General features: G+C 37.8%; 1 protein-coding gene across 1 annotated transcript in view; it reads left to right on the forward strand.

Moving 5' to 3' along the window:
* Positions 1-19,118, forward strand: part of LOC309571652 (pinopsin-like) — a gene marked incomplete at both ends in the record, with an annotated part of 79,231 nt that overhangs the window by 20,191 nt on the left and 39,922 nt on the right. Inside the window, one exon of the mRNA XM_082279346.1 lies at positions 3,760-4,085. Coding sequence (XP_082135472.1) covers positions 3,760-4,085 — 326 coding nt within the window. The remainder of the gene's footprint in view (positions 1-3,759; positions 4,086-19,118) is intronic.

Consider the following 19,118-nt stretch of genomic DNA (forward strand, 5'->3'; position numbering starts at 1 on the left):
GAACACAAAACCTGGTTTTGCCTTTTTTATGAAATTACATTGTTTCACTCCAACAAATTAGTATCTGTTATAATTGATGAAAGGTTACTGGTGTGTTTCTAGCATTCAGCTACTGAACTAATAAAAGAGTGAGATTAAAAACACTTGTTTGGTTGTTTGTTTTCTTTTTAATTAAAAAGCTGTAGATATTCTTAGCAATCAGGGTCATTGGAGCTTCTCTGCCAGAACATTGCAACAAGGTTATTCTTGATGTGGTTTTGACCAGTCTTGGCTTCTGTGTCAAGGTGAAAGACCATCTGTAAGGCTGGATGGAGCTGCAGTGTTGGGGCATAGAGAGTCAGGGCCCATCTCGTGACTTTGTGTGCACTGCCCCGGGTCACATAAAGCAGACTGAGACAGGGTTGCAGCGACCTCTGTTGTTCCTGTTTCTTCCTCACCTGGGTAATAGGTGTTTTAATTACTCTCAGCCAATTCAACCAAACGTATCTCACTGCTGGAAAAAGCTGCTTGTTAAATTTGTATTTTGATTTTGGCTTTGAATTTATATTTTCGTCTTTCAAAGCAACAGTTGTATTCTTTCAAAGTAATTGTAATTTTTCTGAAAAGTTAGCTGGGCTTACTAAGTTTAAACCACATGAAAAATGTTGAATTCTTCTATCTCTTATGAGCTACCTCTTCAGTGTATTCCTCATTTTCCCTTATCTTGAAATTATTAGAAGTCAATGTGTAGTGGTATTAATTTTAGTGCTGTTAAAAAGTTCAAACCTTGAAGTCTTGCTGTGCCAAACCCAAAAATAATGGCATTTTTTCCTGAACTTTTGTGGTCTGGGATTCCATAAATTACAATTCTTGTCCTCCAGGGGAAAGTGCAGTTTGTGTCATGTCAGTGGAACTCAATAAAAAGGTGAGTGAAGATGAATTGGCTCCTGCCAAGATGTGCAATTAAGAATCACAAATTTTCTTCTGTATAGAGAAGAAAATTATTTTCTATTATTTAAGGGTAACTTTTGTGGTTTTGTCTGATTGCTAATATTTGATTTATTCTTGACTGACATCACCATGATCCTAATTCAATATCTGAACATTAATTCTATGCCAGTGTAAGATAAACCTTTTCTGCATCTCAAAACAAGTAATCCTGCATTCAGGGTCAGTTGTCTTCAGATCCACTCCACAAAGCCATCCATCATAAATACCAGCGTCAGAAAAGCTAAGCATCTTCCTTGTATTAGGCAATAGGTGAAGATAAGAGGAAGTGTAAATGTGTGCCATAAATCATGACAGTACACACCAGAAGAAGCTGCTGGGCAGTAGCACAACCACAGGGATGAGCAGGCAGAGCTGTCAGCCAGGCTGGACCTGAGAGCCCAGTGGTGAAAGCAGCAATCCAGGAAGCAGGGTCCTGAGCTAGGGAAATCTGAACATCCTATCTGGTTTTTCTAGGCAGCACCACACACAGAGAAATGTAGGATATCCTCAGCAAAAGTACAGCTCACTTGTCACCTCATCAAAGTAGGGAAAATGCAGTCTCAATTGCTGTCAGAGGTAGAGCAAGAACAGTAGATCCTTGCTGTAGACAACCCAGCTGGCAAGGGAGAGATTTCTTATTCCCAAGACAGTTTTCAATTCGTCCATGATTGTTTAATCTAAAGTACAAAAATAAATCTGTAACAACTGACAGAGGCCTAAGTTTCAAATACAAAATCTGGATTTTTGCCTTAGGTACCTACATGAGATAAATGTTTTTGATAGAGAGAACCTCTTTAGTCAAGTAGATAAAAACATGGAAAGCAGCAATGCTAAGAAAGTGAAGATAATTAAGTGTGGGCTGGGAGCAAGTACAGAGCAGTAGATTATTTTCTCCTGAGTCCAAGGGCTTTCAAGAGTGGTGTTAAGTAGGAAATCAGATTAGGTGAGGGATGATCAGAAAGTCTCCCCTCTCTCCAAAACAGCCTAGCCTTAAAGCAAGTTTATAAGTCAGCTGAATTTAGTGGAGCTATTACAGCTGTAAATGTATCTACTCTTTAGGACTGACTTCCCAGTAATGTACAGAAAATAATTTAGTAGACTCTTGTAACAAGAAAGGTGTTTTCTTCTTCAAAAGTTGCCTTCTCCTCACACCCTTTTGCTTTCTTTTCCACTGTGAAATAAGGCATCCTATTGCAGCAAGCAGTGCTCGCATTTCCCCTGGGTCCTTTGCCGTGCCCAGCTCCGCACAAAGTAACTGCAAATTGTTGTCAGGATGACAGAAATATCTGTGCCTGCATTCAGTTAACTCAGAAATGAGTCACTGAATTGTAATGAAAAGTGGAGCAAAATGCTGTGCCTGGGGAGAATATCTCACTGTGCCCTGTGTGGGTCTGTGTGTAGGGTGTTTTGCCCAGGTACAGGATAGAGTAGTGTTATTCCCAAGGGAAGTCTCTGACTCACCTCTATTCCATGCCTGGGAAGGAACTACAGGAGAAGCTGACAGTTAAATGCAGAAAATGGATTACATCTATGGATTCCTCTGAAGAACACCTTTTCTTTTAAGCCATTTGCTGGGAGTAGGTACCACTCAAAATCAGAGAATTTTGGCAGGCTATGTATCTCAGTGCTACTGTGTAGTTGGCTGTTGCTAATAGCAAAGATGAAGAAAAAACTTGTGGAGAGAGCTGGACTGATGTTGATCTATTCAGGTTTTTCATCCTACAGGAGCAAAAGAGAGTGGACTGGAAAATATTGGAAAATATGGTTTTAAAGATCTTCAAACAAGTTCCTTCTGTCATAAATCCTTGAAGTGGTATCCAGTGTTGTAAGGAGGCTGCAAAGAATTGTAAGGAGGCTGCAAAGAGAACAAAACCATAGGAAAAAACAAAACACACTCCATTGAGTCGTGATTAAGAACCTGCCATAGAACACCATAAGGTTTTGTAGAGGGGCTTGGGTCCCAAACCTTGAAAAAGAGAATGGAAATATCCTACAACCCAAATTTTAAAGCCTTCCTCTGGAAGACGTAGCAGGTTTATGACACATAGGGCTCAATATTAACCTAAATCACTTTTAAACTTGATTGTGTAATATATATGTAAATAAAGTTGCAATCTGCCATATCCCAGTCATAATGTGGACATTTTTTTAGTGCTATTAAAAAGTTCAAACCTTGAAGTCTTACTGTGCCAAATCCAAAAATAATGGCATTTTTTCCTGAACTTTTGTGGTCTGGGATTCCATAAATTACAACTTTTGTTTGCTTTTTCCATGCATGAGTGGTCAGAACTGAAGGTTCGTCTAGCTGATGGCGCAGAGCAAGAGAAGCGAAAGTTTCTTTCACTTTGGGGCTCCCAATTTTGAATATATAGTTTTGGTTTTTTTTTTTCTTTTTTATGTAAAAGTCAATGCACTATTTGGAAATGCTCATGGATGTTAAAAATTGAATAGTTCTTATCAAGGGAATATTTCACCATTTTATCGCCTCAGATAGAAAATTGATTTCCTCTTAGTAATACTAAAACAGATAAAGCTGAAAACCTGACTAGAAGATGAATATCTCTCAAGTATAAAAATCTTCCAATGTAAGATAAATCTGAGTTAAACAAAATTTGACATGATGGACAGAGCAACCAGGACCAGTGAGGATTAACACACAGAATAATGGAAATGTTTTCACTGTTGCTTCAAATATATAATAACCAAAAAAATCATCTGCTTTCTTGGGATTTGGAATGAATACATGCAAAATAATGGAAGTAAGCATTTCTATTGCTTGGTTCATTGCAGGCATCGTGTCCCTGATCTCCCTGGCTGTGCTGTCCTACGAGCGCTACAGCACTCTCACCCTGTGCCACAAGCGCAGCGATGATTACCGCAAGGCTCTGCTGGCGGTCGGTGGCTCTTGGATTTATTCCCTGCTCTGGACCGTGCCACCTCTGCTCGGCTGGAGCAGTTATGGGATAGAAGGTGCAGGGACAAGCTGTTCGGTACGCTGGTCCTCAGAGTCAGCTGAGTCCACATCCTACATCATCTGCCTCTTCATCTTCTGCTTGGTTGTCCCTGTGATGGTCATGATGTACTGCTACGGGCGCCTCCTGTACTTGGTTAAACAGGTAAGCAGCTGCCTGCTCTCACAGTGCAGACTGCTCTGAGGCAGGTTCTGCATTTCTCTTTTATCAAATTTGGAAGTACTGATGGTTGAGAGCAAATCAGCAAGCCAAAATGTAATTGAAAAGACTGCAGAAAGCCTCAAGGAAAGAGTGTGAAGTCTTCTCCAATCTTTTTAATTCTCCTGAAGCTCCAGTCAGAACAAACAGATATCATGTAGATACTGATTTTGTGGCTGGTAATACTGTGTTCTGAGAAAACTAGCATATCAGAGTGAAGTTTGCAGTTGTAATGAAGCAAAAACTTGTTTACCTGTTTATAAATAAGATATCCATGCGAATTCTTCTTCCTGATTTTGGATTATGACATTTTAATTATTTCTGCTTCTTAATCTCTGGAAACTTAACTATACAGTAATGCAATTCTACTGTGATTTATTGAGTTATCCCAAGGATCAGCTTCTCTTTGTTATTCTAAGCCACATGTAATTTTTTTTTAACTACAACCACCATTACTACTACTACTACTGCTACTACTACTACTCCTCCTACTACAGTGATGTTTTTCGCAGTGGTTTAAGGTGCTCTGCAGATATTCCAAAATGAATGTTACAAAAGACCCTGAAAAGGGTGTGGTATTGTGAAGTCTGAATACCCTTGGTACAGTAATGAAATGGTTTAATGATGAATAATGAGAGAGGAATTAATGTATAGGTGTTCTCTAAAAAGCAATTCTCTAAAATGTTCAGATGAATTAACTAAAGGTGTTAAATGGGAAAAAAAACCCAGTAAATCCCTGAACTGAGGCTCTCCTACAGAATTAAAGTGAATGTAGTTTGCTTTGATTAATCATAAGGAATTAAGTTTGATTGTCTTACACAATTTGTCAAAACTTTGAGAACACTTGAAGCCCAAATGGGAAATCTGCTCCTCTTTGAGTACTGAGTGGGCCAGTAAAATCCCTTTGATGAATCACACATTAGTACTCTTATTAAACGTTGTGCAACAGGGAAAAAACTTCCTGTGATTGTAAACCATTAAAGTGAAGTATCAGTCCATATCTGATCTCTGGGCAGCAGTTTCTTTTGCCATCACCTTAAAGTAAGAGGCAGGGTCTTGGAATACGTGGTACTGAAATCATGCAGAAGATACATGTTTCTTAAAATTTTTGCTTCTCTTTCATTCAGGTCTCACTGCCCTTGCTGACAACAGCCACCATCCATAGCATACAAATACTTGTATGGATGAAGCTTCTGTAGCCTCCAGTGCTGAATGGAGACTCACGTTATTCTATTCACTTTTTTTTTAATTCACTTGTATCAAAAGTATTCATAATCTCTGATCTGCCTGATGGGTGTCAAGCTGTGGCAAACATACTGAGGGAACAATGTATCATAGAAACAATGTGTGCCCTCTATAGCCATTTTGGTCATGTAGACTGGGTAGACTGGGTGGAAGATTAGGTTGATTGATTAATGAGCTGTCCAGAGGAAAAGAAAAAAGAGGGAAGGAATAGCATTTTTCACTATCCTCTCTCCATTCTCCTCATGCCTTCCAGAATGGTCAGTAAGCCTGTGCGGTGCTGAGGTTAGAGGATCCTGAGAAATTTTGTAAATGGTGGAAGTGAAAGAGAATGGAACCCAATCTTGCATAACCTGTTGGAGGGACAGGCCTTAGGGAATTAATACTTGTTAAATGCAAAGGAACTCCAGTGAGGATTAGATCATATCTTTAAAGTTAGGACTAAGGGTCCTAAGAGCTGCCTGAGTACTTGTGAAGTCTTGAATAGCTAAACCTTAAATTTTTACACTAAATATCTAATGCTTTCCTGGTGTTTGTAAAAGATTTTCTTGATAGGTTATATTTCACCAAAAAGCATCTCAATCAGAAAACTCATCAGTCCTCAGCTTTCTGTGGTATACCAGAAGCTATTTTCAGTACCATAATCCTAAAACCTTACATTTCATACATTTTCTGTGACACATATGTAAATTTCTAGTGAACATATCATGACACAGTCACTGAAGTACAGGCTTCTTTCCCTTTAGTCTGAGGTCCTTTAACTGTTCTGTAAGAAATGGGATAGTTCATGAAATGCTAAAGTATGTAATGTTTCAAGCTAGAGGAAGCAATGAGCAATATGCAAATGAAAATATAGTAGTTCTTATCTAAAAGTAAAAAGAGTAGGTAGGATACTTTAAAAAAGATTAAGAGAGTTTACTATGTTAATTGTAACTTTCTGGTGTGGGCAAAAATAATACCTTGCAATTTTCTGGCCATGTGAAGTCCTTCTGTGAACCTCTGTGTCACATATTTCAAGTAATGTGGGAGCATTGCAAACGTACTAAGTGCATTATCCCAACTTCAGCTCCTTGCTGCATCTTCTAACTGCATTTCATAGCTTTGCCAGATCTCCAGAAGTTTTTTATGTTAGAGCAATAATGGTCTTACACCCTGAAGTCAAGAGTGTGGGAGTTATGCCATTATTAATAGTGCAGTGTACATTTATTGAGGTGGAAGAAATATCTTAAGAGATTTGGGAAACTTAATGCAAGAATTCGCATAGTGCCTTCATTTTTTGTTTTCATGCACCGTGATTATAGGTCTGCCTTTCTCTTTTTCTTCTCAAAATTTAGTCAGGTGCTGTAGCATTCTGTCACTTGAAGCATTAATAGATCCCATGAAGTCATCTGCAATCTGTGTAATGGTAAAAAGCTCAATGATTTCACTAATACAGGTTTTATGAAAGACCATCTTTTCAAGCAATTACAAGTCAATAGCATCCTTGTATGAATAATGTTAATAGCAAATGCCATTAAACAGCATAAAAACACAACTCCACCATTATCTCAGAGATCTTGCCATTTATCAAGTTTGAAGAACCTTAGGAATTGCATTTATTTTTTTAAAGTTATGGGGTTTTTTTTCCATGCTGGCTTTATCTGGATGATTGCATCTGATCAAAGGGGCAAAGTTTTCTCCCTCACAAAATTTATTCGCATGTATTTTATTCATGCACATTCTACAGCACAGGGGAGGGAAATTGAGGATGGTTTCTTTTTCCTTGTACAATTACTTTATTTTTTTTTTCCAGTTTTTGGCTTGTGATGTTTCTCTGTGACTCTACTGTTGCATTCCCTCTGGAAAAAATTTCTTTGTGAAGTCAGTGTCAGTTGTTTACACTTTGAAAAGTGAGCTCCCAAATGTGGAATTACAGAGATTAGCATTGTGATCACTGTAGCACAAAAGACACAACATGATTAAAATCCTCCACTGAGGGGCCCAGAGAACTCATGTGAACCAGCCTAATGAAAATTAGCAAACCTTTTAAAAGAGATCTCTTCAGCCTGCATTATCTGCATTACATGCAAAAATCCTGCTCAAGGACAAGAAGAGTCCCAGAAGGTTGTTCCAAGAAAAGTTTTCAGTTTGGTTTTATAAAAGACTCTTCATCTCATTGTCAGTCGTCTTTTATTGAAAGCTGTGCCTGAACAAAGCTTAGCAACTCTTTGTGAAATGTAGCTGGGACATGGAAAACAATGAAAAGGACTGCAAGCAGGGCACAAAGACTTAAACGTGCAATTTGTACGCAGTGCAAGAGACTGTGTCTTGAAGTGGGCAAGGGGCCAGTGTCTCATGGGGTTCTGGAGTAAATTGACTTACAACTTGACCTGATAGTCCTACCATGTGACGTTTTCTTTTTTTACTTTTTTTTCCTGTCATTATTCCTGTTCTACTTGGAGTTTGTCTTTGAAAGGAAAAAAAAAAAAAAGAAAGAAAAGAGAAAAAATATTCAGGGAAAATTTTAAGACTATATGAGGCAGAAGTTGGCCTTGCCAGTATGTCTTGTCTTCCAGCCTGTGATGCACCTGTTAATGCTTAATTCCTCAAAAACTTCTAGTTTTAACTAGTGACCAAAATGCGAGTCCAGGCAGTGGAATTACCCAACTATTTCCCTTTATAGCAGGTTTTTTTGTTTCTTCTGAAAAGTGCCACATGATTTCTGACCTCTAGATATCACAGGAGAATCAGGTCACCTTTTTTTATCCCATGTCCTGACCTTTATGAGTTTTATCACCTTCTTGGGGTACTAGGAAAGTCTTAGTTACACAGTAGAGAACTCTCTGGTCCTCTTTCTTACTTCCTCTTCCAGACTTCAAAGTACCAAATTTAGTGGAGGAAAAGTGCTTCCACCTCTTGTGTAAGAAGTAATGCCCCAGAGTGAAATTATCACTCAATTATAAACCCAGAGAAACTAATTTTTAATTCTCTATGGTGAGATTTTGTCTCTAGGTTATTTTTTAAAGACTTGAGTATAAACAACAGTGGTGGTTTTGAAATCTCACGTGCCCACAAAGGAATTCTAAGAGAAAAAGTAAAGAAGAGAGGTAAATTTTTATGATTTCTGATTCCTTAATCTTGTTTTATATCTGTACTATTTGGAACAGTTCAATTATATCTGTAAAAACATTTCCTATATCCTTATTAATTAAAGTAGTCAGGAAAGGACAACAAGGTGGAAGAACCACACCTGTGAATATTTCTAGTTTTCCATCTCTTTTGGGAATGATCACTTGGAGGAAGAGAGCATATTAGGGCAGAATGCTTAGTGATTTAAACTGAACAAAAATCTTCACATAATACAAAGAGTAGGATGGGAACATAATTATTCCATCATTCCTTCATATGCTTCATATGCCTATTTATAGAGAAACTTGATTTTCTGAAACTTCAGCTCTGATGGCACTAAAGGTATGATTTATATAGAGAAAACTGATAAAGCAATTATGAACCATTAAATTTTAACTTCTTTTTAATCCTAAATAAAACCAGGTTTGTAGCCATGGAAGCAAATTTCAAAATTTTTGTAGTTGTTTAATTAAGAAAATAAGTCCTATGAAAAGTAATTCAGTTGAAGATGATGTTGACCTGGTTGTATGACTCCTGTCGATGATCCCTTTCTAATGTGGTTAAGTACATTTGGGATTTAATTTAATTTCAAGTATGTTTGACCCTTGCTGCATCTAAGCCTAAAGAGTCATCTATACTCATTAGACAGCCATATCTTGTTATATTTTACTGTATGTTCAGAAATTTTATTTCTTCCCTTTGGATCTTCATATACATTTTCTCTCCTAGTTTCTGGTGGCATAGAACAAGAATGATAAGTAGTTTTGCCTTTAATTTTTAAACCTTGCCATAAATATATAATAATTACATCTCATTCAAAGCAAAAAGAGATTTAGTTTGCAAATGAATTAATAGATGTTTTCTGTCACATCATCATGAAAATAAGGGAATTTAATTAATACAAATCTCAGGTTGAGAGAATTGGAATAAGCATACAAAATGTAATGAAAGGGGTCTGCTGGATTATCAAATGCTATAAAGTAATACAGCCTATCATAAAAAAAAAAAAAAAGAATATTTCCAAGTCTTCTGTACAGCATTCAGCACGCACATAGCAGTAAATATTCAACATCTGCTTACTGGTGTCTTGGGGTGACTTTGTGACATGTATCCCCTATCGCTGCCCCATGCCCAGAAAATTACTGTGCCTTTAAACTGAGCCTGAGAGGGGGGAGGAAAACCTGAGCAAAACTTCTTCAAAGCAGTTTGCAGCTTGTTCAAGGTCACACAGAGATAGAGACTTTTTTTCAGCTGTGGCAGGAGAGCGAGAGTGGGGAAAGCACCCGGCTTGCTTTTGGCTGGGTTTTTTTCAGCTCCTTTTTCTTTCTCCGGAGAGAGACGGAGAGTTGAACTTTTGTTTTCCTGGGAGTTTCTTTTTTCCCTTTTTTTTTCTCTGCTGGACTGTTTCAACATCAGAATACGTCGGGAGGAATTTCCACCGAGGCCTTGGCCCTGGAGGTGGGCCCACCACCCCATCCCAGGTCCAAGGAGGGGGAGAGAGATTTACGGAAGGACTCTGAAATTTTCCCAGGTTTCTCTCAGCAGGCCGAGAGGTTTTATTATTTAGCATCATTACCCTTTTTCTGTGTGTTTGTTAAATAAACAGTTTTTATCTCTTTCACTTTCCTTCGAGGAAAATTTATTTTTTTCCGGAACATGGTGGAGGAGGGGTGGTTGTGACCTGCCTTCTCTCAGAAGATGTATTTCTAGATTTGGCCAAACTGGCACACTGGGCAGTTGTTTGACCTTTGCCAAATTCTTCATGTGCAAGCCACTACACAGCCAGAACACAAACCTGGCAACAGACCATTTTTTTGGATTCTGTGATGATAACAGGAACATTTTGTGGTAACAGACACTCAGGCCATGTTTTTTTATTGTTTGAGTCTATGGTATTTGCTATAAGAATGAGCTTTAAATTATGAGAGCAATTTACATTCCTTTGTAATACTGTATTTTTTTCAGAATTTCTAGATCATATCTTCAGTAGAAAAGCTGACTGCTTTTTGTTGTTTCGAGGCAGAGGAGCACTGAAAGACATTAGACTGCATATAGCATGTCTCTGTGATCAGTGATCAGTTCTTTGAAGTTCTGATTATTTTCAAGCCTTCTTGGCTTCTAACATGATCAAAATTATCAGAATACTGTAGGTGAGGTGATATCTGGAACAGCTGTTTTGAAAATTATTGGTAAAAAAGCCATGGAATACTTTAAAAAAAAAGACAAAAAGTCATACCTTGCTACTTCTTAGTAAGTTATTAAATTATGTTGAATATGTAATTTATTCAGACTCAGATTGCAATCAGTAGATGGTATTACATGCATAAGAAATCCTTGCATAGCAACTCTTTCTGTTTAAAAGTTTTCTGATAGTTTCTGTAACCACTTTCATCTTCATGGCCCATGAGTCCATATTGTTTCTTTTCTCCTTTACCCTCACACCATTCTTTACATAGATAGATCTCCTCCTTCCTTCTTTCAGTAAAAGATTTCCATAAATTTTTTCCTTTGATGGTTTGAAGGTGCTGTGAATATACACTGATTTTCCAAGGCTTTGCAAAGCTGATACTACTATTCCTACTGTACTGAGGGAAAGCACGTGGTTTTGAGAAATTACATGTGAGAATTCAAGACATTTTAAGAATATAACTAGCCTAGTTTTTTTCTCTCTATGTTCCTTCTGTATCCAGTAGAAAAAGAAAATCACATCAAGGAGATTATTCTCAAAACCAGTAACTTTTGTCAGCTGCTGGTGCATTAAAAGAAGCAAATTATATTACAGGAAAACAAGGAAATAGTTGGATCTTGCAAAGAGGATACGGTGTATCAATAATTATTATTTTTTTTAATGGTACCTGTTTTCAATTATTTTCAAAACAATGCTATGATAATTAAATTATTATACCATTATGTCATTGTTATTTAATGCTGGGTCATAATATAAAGTACAAATGTAGCATAACTTTTCAAGCAAAATCTGTAGCATTCTGACACTAACTTCTGACATTCACACTTTTATAAACAGCAATTTTGAGATGTCAGTATTTCATGTTTCAGACAGTTCTATCCTTACATTTTTGTTCAAGGATATTTCAGTGAAGCAAGTGCTTATTATTCCTGTTAGCTGATTTTTTTTTTTTTTAGTTTTATTTTAATGTGAAGCCTGCTTGAATAAAAAAAGTTGCTTTCATTAGCTAGGAGAAAGATTTACTAGCATGCTTAATTTTTAAAGAGCTTACTTAGTCTTGTACTCTTTCATAACTATTAGGGTTTTCCCTGGAGTTGAAGTGATTATTAGGTAGCTATCATGAAGACATTGTAAATATAGTATTGATTTTTGGGGTTTTCTGCTTTCAACTGCAAAAATACTTCAGTTTTGCACACTATGTTTATACCAGTTGTTATTAAAGGATTCTCAAGGGAATAAAATTCAGTGTTTTCTGTAACAGTGGTGAAAAATGTCAAATCCTGAGAAATAAAGGAAAAAGGTCACATTTTTTTTCTTCGTGTATAGCTTTGCAAGGCTTATAAGTTCACCATCTCAGCTTTTAGGAGAGTAAAGTTATGATGAGTTAATCCAACATAAAATACCTTTCAAAGTCTTTAAGGACTTTAGCAGCTGTGCTTCCACAGACACATGTAACTCATGAGTGACAGGTATACTCACTCAGGGTTATTCTCAGTATTTCTAATTAAAAAAGCAGGTCATCAGATTGATCTTTATTTTTTGAGGTCTGATCATGCTGGAAGGGAAACAGACATGAGAAAAGATTATGGTCTTCTTTCCCCTGTGCTTGCAGAATTATAAATCATTAGTTAATTTTCTGCATTTTGCAGAGGAGCAGTGATAAAACTTTAGCATAAATCAGGCACTGCACTAATTCATTGTAAATCAAATTAATGGCTGGTCAGAAAATAGGAATAGTGGGTTTGCCACTTTTCATACTTTAGATAAACCAGGGGGAAAATAAGTCTGTCATAATCTTTAATAACAAGCTAATACAAAATTAAGATCTGATGCATTAATCTCTGAATGCTCTATGTCCATAAAAAATAGCCTGTGGTTTCATGAGTCTTTCAGTTTACAGCAATTGGTGTACATTAATACCAAGCACTAATAACATCTCAGTTCAGGGTATGATTTAGTAAAGGTTTGTCTTGATAAGAAAAAGCATAAGTTTTTTTGTTGTTGTTGTTTGCTCATCACTTATAAAACTGGAAAGGTTAAATGTACAGAAGGGTGTTTTGCAGGGTAAAAAAATGTGAGGATTTGTACTTACACTTCAGCATGGAAGAACTTAGCTACACTTACTTACTCTTCTGTAGTTTAACTCCACTTCAGAGTAACTTGTGACCTCAGGCAAACTCCCTGACAGAAGACTTGGAGGAAAATAAATTTTCCTACGTGTAGCAGCACTGTAGCATTGTCCCCTAGAGAAACACTTCTGAAGGTCCAACTACAAAAGAAGGCTGCTGTGCAGAGAAAAGAAGAAATGTGCAATGCCCAAAGGCTTCCTTCTCTGCTGATCACCATATGCTTGATATCACATTACCTGTGCCATTGTGTGAGAGGCCAGTCCCTAGCCAGTGTTGTCCAGGTGAGACATCAAAGCAGAGGGCCTTGGTTCACAGCACGTAAACCATAGTGTATATAGCAAAGCCTGCAGTCATGAGTCATGGAAGGGTTTGGGTTGGAAGAGACATTAAACACCATCTAGTTCCAGCACCCTTGCTATGGGCAGGGATGTCTTACACTAGCCCAGATTGTTCAATGCCCCATCCAATGTGTCCTTGAATAGTGCCAGGACACAACTTCTCTGGGAAACCTGTTCCAATGTCTCAACACTATCACAATAAAGAATTTTTCCCTAATATCCAACCTAAACCTTCCCTCTTTCAGTTTGGAGCCATTCCCCATGTTCTATCACTACATGCCCACATAAAAAGTCCCTCTCAAGCTTTCTTGTAGGTAGGTTACCTTTAGTTACTGGAAGGTGCTGTAAGATCTCCCACAAGCCAAATGTACTTCTGCTTTTCCCTAGTGGAGCAAAGAGAGTTATAAAGGATGTTTGCTTTGACTTTTTCATCCTTATTTCACCTCATCATTAGTCCTGTGTTACTTATAGCTCCAAGGTTTCGCATGGGGCACTTGTAATAGCTATTGCTGTTCATTGGTTCTGTGATTTAGCCCCTTTTCCCCTACTGAAAATACCAAAGGTGCCTGAGGCAGTAAATATTGGCAGTAACAGAGGGAAATAATTTTACCTGAGAACTTTATCATATAGTCAAGAACAATGGTGTGACATACCCACATGCTACAGAGGTATGAAAGGGATGCAAATGATTATGTGCTTACGGAATGAAAATCAAAGGCATATAAAAGAGGAAAGGTAAATAAGTAAAATCTAGAATAAACTTTGTTTCAAAATTTCTAATCCAGTGTTTCGTTAGTTTGTAATGCTACCCACTAGATAGGATTTTTTACCATCTCAATTGAATCTTGCACATCTGCATGAGTACATCTGTATAAACACAGATTAAAGTCTTACGGCCAGAGGAATGCAATTGAGTTGTCAAGCTTGTATCACCTTAATAAAAGAAAGGCATTAAACTATGTAAGTTAATGAGAATGATCATACTTTTTCACTACAAATGGAATAAGTCAAACCTTAGGTTCCCTGGATAGTTGGCACTAGAGCTATTTCATCCAAAAACTCAAGGTGAGAAAACCCAGTAGGATTTGTCTTACCATCTCCAATGTTTTCTGATCCTATGTCTTGAGCTTAACCTGACTAAAGCTAAGGTGGTCTAACCTATCTGTAATGGATATTATTTTTGCTCAACAATTACTCATATTGTAATATTTTTATCACTTACTATATCCTGTATTTTTTATGGTGAGTGTTATACCCTGCTGAAGAGCTAGGCTGAAACGTGTATGCTTCCTTTATGAAACCAACAATAACTTTCAGTGGAGCCAAACCCAAATGTAATATGAATATAACAGACTAAATGAGCATAAGTACAACATATTGAAAGAGATGCAAAGTTATGTTGTCTTCAGCTTTGTACCATGTTGAAACTCAACATTTATCTGAAATAAAGGTCAGTCTTTTAAATCATACACACTGTAGAAGCAGAACAAATTTTTTTCATGTGTCTGTGTGGACTCTGCATGCAGGAGCATGCATGCAGGTAAGTCTGCATATGCAATATTGGCATGTTTCTACATGGTCAGGAACCTTCCTTGACCTTGAAACTGATGGCACAAGCTGCCTGTGTTCATACAACACAGCATTTGGCCTTGAGCATCCTCTGGACCATACATCTCCTTTGAACATGGTAGTCCATATCTTCTTTATTTGCCAAAACCAAAGTGTCTAAAATAAGACAAGGGCTGACTTCCAGCTCAGTAGAGTTGTACACTCCTCTAGTGTGGAGCTGAAAGTTGGTATGCTACACCCTGATCTGTATAGCAGAGATGTGGGGGAGTGCAAGCCTGTGGCACAAGTTGGAGGACTATGTAGAAAGGATGGAGCCAAACCTCATGCAGCCTTTTCCATGCCACCTACTGGAAGTCATCACTGATGTTGTTGGGCACCTTCTTAGAGAGTTCTGAGGCAAAACTGTGGGGTATCCAAGCATGCTGAGAGTTGAGCAGGGTGGATGATCGGGGACGAAACCTTTATATCACTTTGTGAGGTAGTTTTATGCAGTACGAGGGATGTAGTTATTCATGCTTTAAAATATTCACCTATTCCATGTCTTTCTTTTCCAAGAAGGTTTAGTTTTAATTTGAGTGTGTGTATATGTGTATTATGGAAACTGGAATTTTCTTTTTTTCTTTAAAGGCAGCTTGTTGTAAGAAAAAGAGCTTTGTGTGCACATGAATGTCTAAAATTTTGGCTTTCTTTCTTGACTTCAGACAAGTGTGAATACTGTTTTAAATAGACCTGGTTGAGAAACAGACTTTCTCGTCTTTTTCCAGTTAGAGATTTTTGATGAAGATGCTTTTTTTCCTGAGTAAGGGGAACACACACAACACAAGTCTTAACCTCGCTATTTTTCACGGATTAGCAATTAATCAGTATTTTATGTTTACACAATCCTCCTCTGGAACATTCTGATGTTAAAAAACCCCAGTATCCTCTGACCCTGAAACCACTCAGGGCCCTGATACCCTTGTAGAGCAGTGCTTAGCCAAAGTGACATGGAACAAAAGATCCTGGAAATCCTTGGAGCTGATGGCCTAAAATGCCCATGACATCCACTGTCCTCAATAAAATCTCTCTGTGAGGTAACTAAGCACTAAAAGGCCTGGCATTTTTGGTCTCTATCAGGCATATTGTCAAGGAATGAGAGAAGCCCAGGGACACTTGACTACCACCAGAAATGTCTCAAACTTGCATGTTCCCACAGGATGTTTTCATTTTTGTGAATCAGTTTCCCAGTGTAGAACTGTCATGATAGGAGTTATTTTGACCTTAGCTGATCTGTAAATTGCCAAGGAAACACTTCTGTTGCAGTGCAGCTGGCTTATAGAATGCTAAGAGGGTTTCTGTGTTTCTAGCTTTGCATTCCCATAATAGTTCATTTTCCCTGGTGTTTAGCAAGGGTAAAGGTGCAAATACTGGTTCAGCTCACTTTGCCTTATCAATACAGCAGAGAAGTGTTGAGAAGTCACACAATTTTGATGTGAGAATGTGTTCTCTCATGTTCATGCAGTCAACCCAAATCTGTATTATCACAAGTTTAGTTGTGGGGTTTATAGGTCTATACTTGCCTCCCCCCCCCGCCCCCCCCAACCTTTGTTATTAAAATAAACAACCAGGATATTTTATGGAATTATTCCCCTTTATTAAATTGTTGCTGCTTTGCAGGCTATTTGTCTCCGTCTTTTGGTGAATCAGTGGGAATTGTCAGCGTCTTCGTCGACAAGCAGGATGGGGAGCCTAGTCAGGTGCTCCAGGAGCCTTTTATTATTTCATTCCATTATCAGTCTCACATACTAAGTTGAGACAGAGTTGGTACAAAGCTTATGCTGCCAAGGGCATCCAAAAACTTCCTGGTTGCAAAGCATTTTTAAAAGCTTCTTAGCCAATCAGCATGCTTCTAAAAGACAGCTGTCTTAACCAATCCATAACAGCACACGTACAACTGTTGAGCACAATACTGGCTTGTTATGCCTTGACATAACAATATACAATATCCCATTATAAGGCTTAAACTTATCTGTCTTGCTAAGCATATTTTTTGCAACTCCAAAATCTATCTAGGCCAAACCTAGAAACCCTAACCATTGTTTTAATGTCCTTGCTGCTGCATTACTGTACCTTCTTCTAGTTTTCACAAGCAAAGCTGAATCCTAAATACTTTTGCTTTATTTTCTGAAACCTGCTGTTATTTCTCACACCTAAAATCCTTTCCACCTTTTGTGTTTCCCCACAGAAATTAGCTTGTGTTGTCTGTAGCAGATTGAAACTGGGATCATACTTCAATTTACAAGTATCTTTTGTCTTACTATACTTACTATACTTATTTCAGTGGTCCTGATAGTAAAGTGAGGGCCACTGTCACAAATGAAAAATTATGGCAGAAAGAGGGCCAATAGTATTTTAAACACTGATTTATATTTCAGGCAGTGTTGTATTAATTTGAGTAAATTACAGTTGATTACCAATATTCTGAGTGCCTTTAATTACTAGCCTTGGTAGAATATGACATTAGAGCACTCAATGCCCAGTGTAACTCCATTGGATTAAACACTGGGGCAGTCAGCTGGGTGACTATTAATGTTTGTTTGTTTGTTTGTTTGTAATGCATGGAGGGGAAAAAGTGGGAAAATACATCTGGAGCAGGAGGAAGTGAGCAGTCTGTGGTCAAGAGCGCTGCCCTGGCCACAGCAGAGAATTGTGGGGGCCAGGTGGCTGCTCCTGGGAAGGTCTGGGAAAACGCACTGCACCCCACTGGAGAGCAGCTTCCAGCAGAGTGAGACCCATCCTGGTGAACTATGTAGAGTAGAGGCTTCTGAGGCTTTTTTGAATTAAGTACTAACATGGCTTTTCAAAACTTCTGCTCCTGCTGGAACAAAAGAGATTCTGTTCAGGCACTTTCCAGTTGGCGCCCGACACTTGCTTTACAGGGAGCCTCCTTTACTGAAGGAGCGCTCATCTGAATCTTCCCAGGAGAAATTATACCCACTTATAACATCATGTAGAGAGTTTCACATTTCTTCTTATTAGGCAGATGTTTCATTTGAATTTGGCTTCATTAGTAATGCAGTTGTTAGATGAACTCTTCACCTGCTTAATTATAGAGATCTTCATATTAAAAAGCTCAGGAATCCTTATGCAGTAAATCAATATCCCTGTGGACAGGTAAAGGATAGGAAAGTAAAAGATAAGGTCTTAAGTAGCCAATGTTTCCTTCAGAGAAATATGCATAAGGTGCATGAATCTATTTCTCAAGTTATTTTTAATCTGTTGACTCTCCAACTTTTCTATTTCATTCAGGTTTGATTGTAACTTAACCACTGTCCCCTTTGTGGCCTTAATTAGTTCTTGCCTTGTTATTTCAAGGTATAAAACTGAAAAAAAATGAACATTCACTCTTAATTTATAATGTCTAGGGCCCTGCGACTTCACTTCCCTGTTCATTAAGCATATTTTTATTTTCATGGTTCTTCTTTTAAAATGTCTACACCATATCCATCTTAAAACAACAAAAATTGTCTTTGGCTTGAGGTGGAGTCACCTGGGCTTACAACAAATAGGTGATTGTTTGACTTTTAGTCAGTAGTACAACTGACATCTGCTAAGCAGCTAAATTAATCACAGATGAATATGTGCTGGGTTGCTTCAGGGTATATTCCAGACCTCCTGTACTTAAAAGTGGTACTCTAAATTTAAATGAGAGATCTGTCAAGTAAACAGCTTCTCAGATAATAAAAAGCATGTAAGGTGTTTTCTAAGGGGATCTCAACAATATTGGACTGTTGTTTCTGGTCACTTACATGGCAGAAGAGGCACAACATTGCAGTTTCAAGAGGCTATAATATTAATTTTATCTGATAAAATAACACTTCACTTGAAACTGCCCCAAACATGGAAAGATAGATTTCCATTTACCTGAGGTCTTGGTGCTTATATCTGGCCTATTAAAGATTAAATATAAACAAAGTTTGAATAAAGCTGACCTGCACAGAAATTAAAAAGGAAGAAATTCATAAATATTCTGAGCCTAAATTAAAAACAAACAGACAAACAAAAATTGAGCGAACACTCCCATAAAGAAGGGAGCTTTCCTTACCTGGAAAATACTGAGGTATACACATTTTTATATTCCCATTGAACATACTTAAGTGTTGGTTATATGTCTGTAAAACACTGCAAGCTACTGCCTTGCACAGAGAATAGAATGGATATTGCCATTAGTTCCCGATTGCATCTATCCCTGCTTAAATACCAGTAGATCTCTGTTCTGCTCTGATGCCCTCAACATGGATCTGGGCATTTAAAAACATCTATCTCTGGGAAAATTCACTTAGCAAATTCACCTTGAATATTGCTTTCTACTTTCTCTATTGTTATGGCTTGCAAGAGCTCAATAAAAGTCCTCAAAGGCCTTACC

This window comes from Coloeus monedula (genome assembly GCF_965178545.1).
Source record: "Coloeus monedula genome assembly, chromosome: 3".
Classification (NCBI taxonomy): Eukaryota; Metazoa; Chordata; class Aves; order Passeriformes; family Corvidae; genus Coloeus; species Coloeus monedula.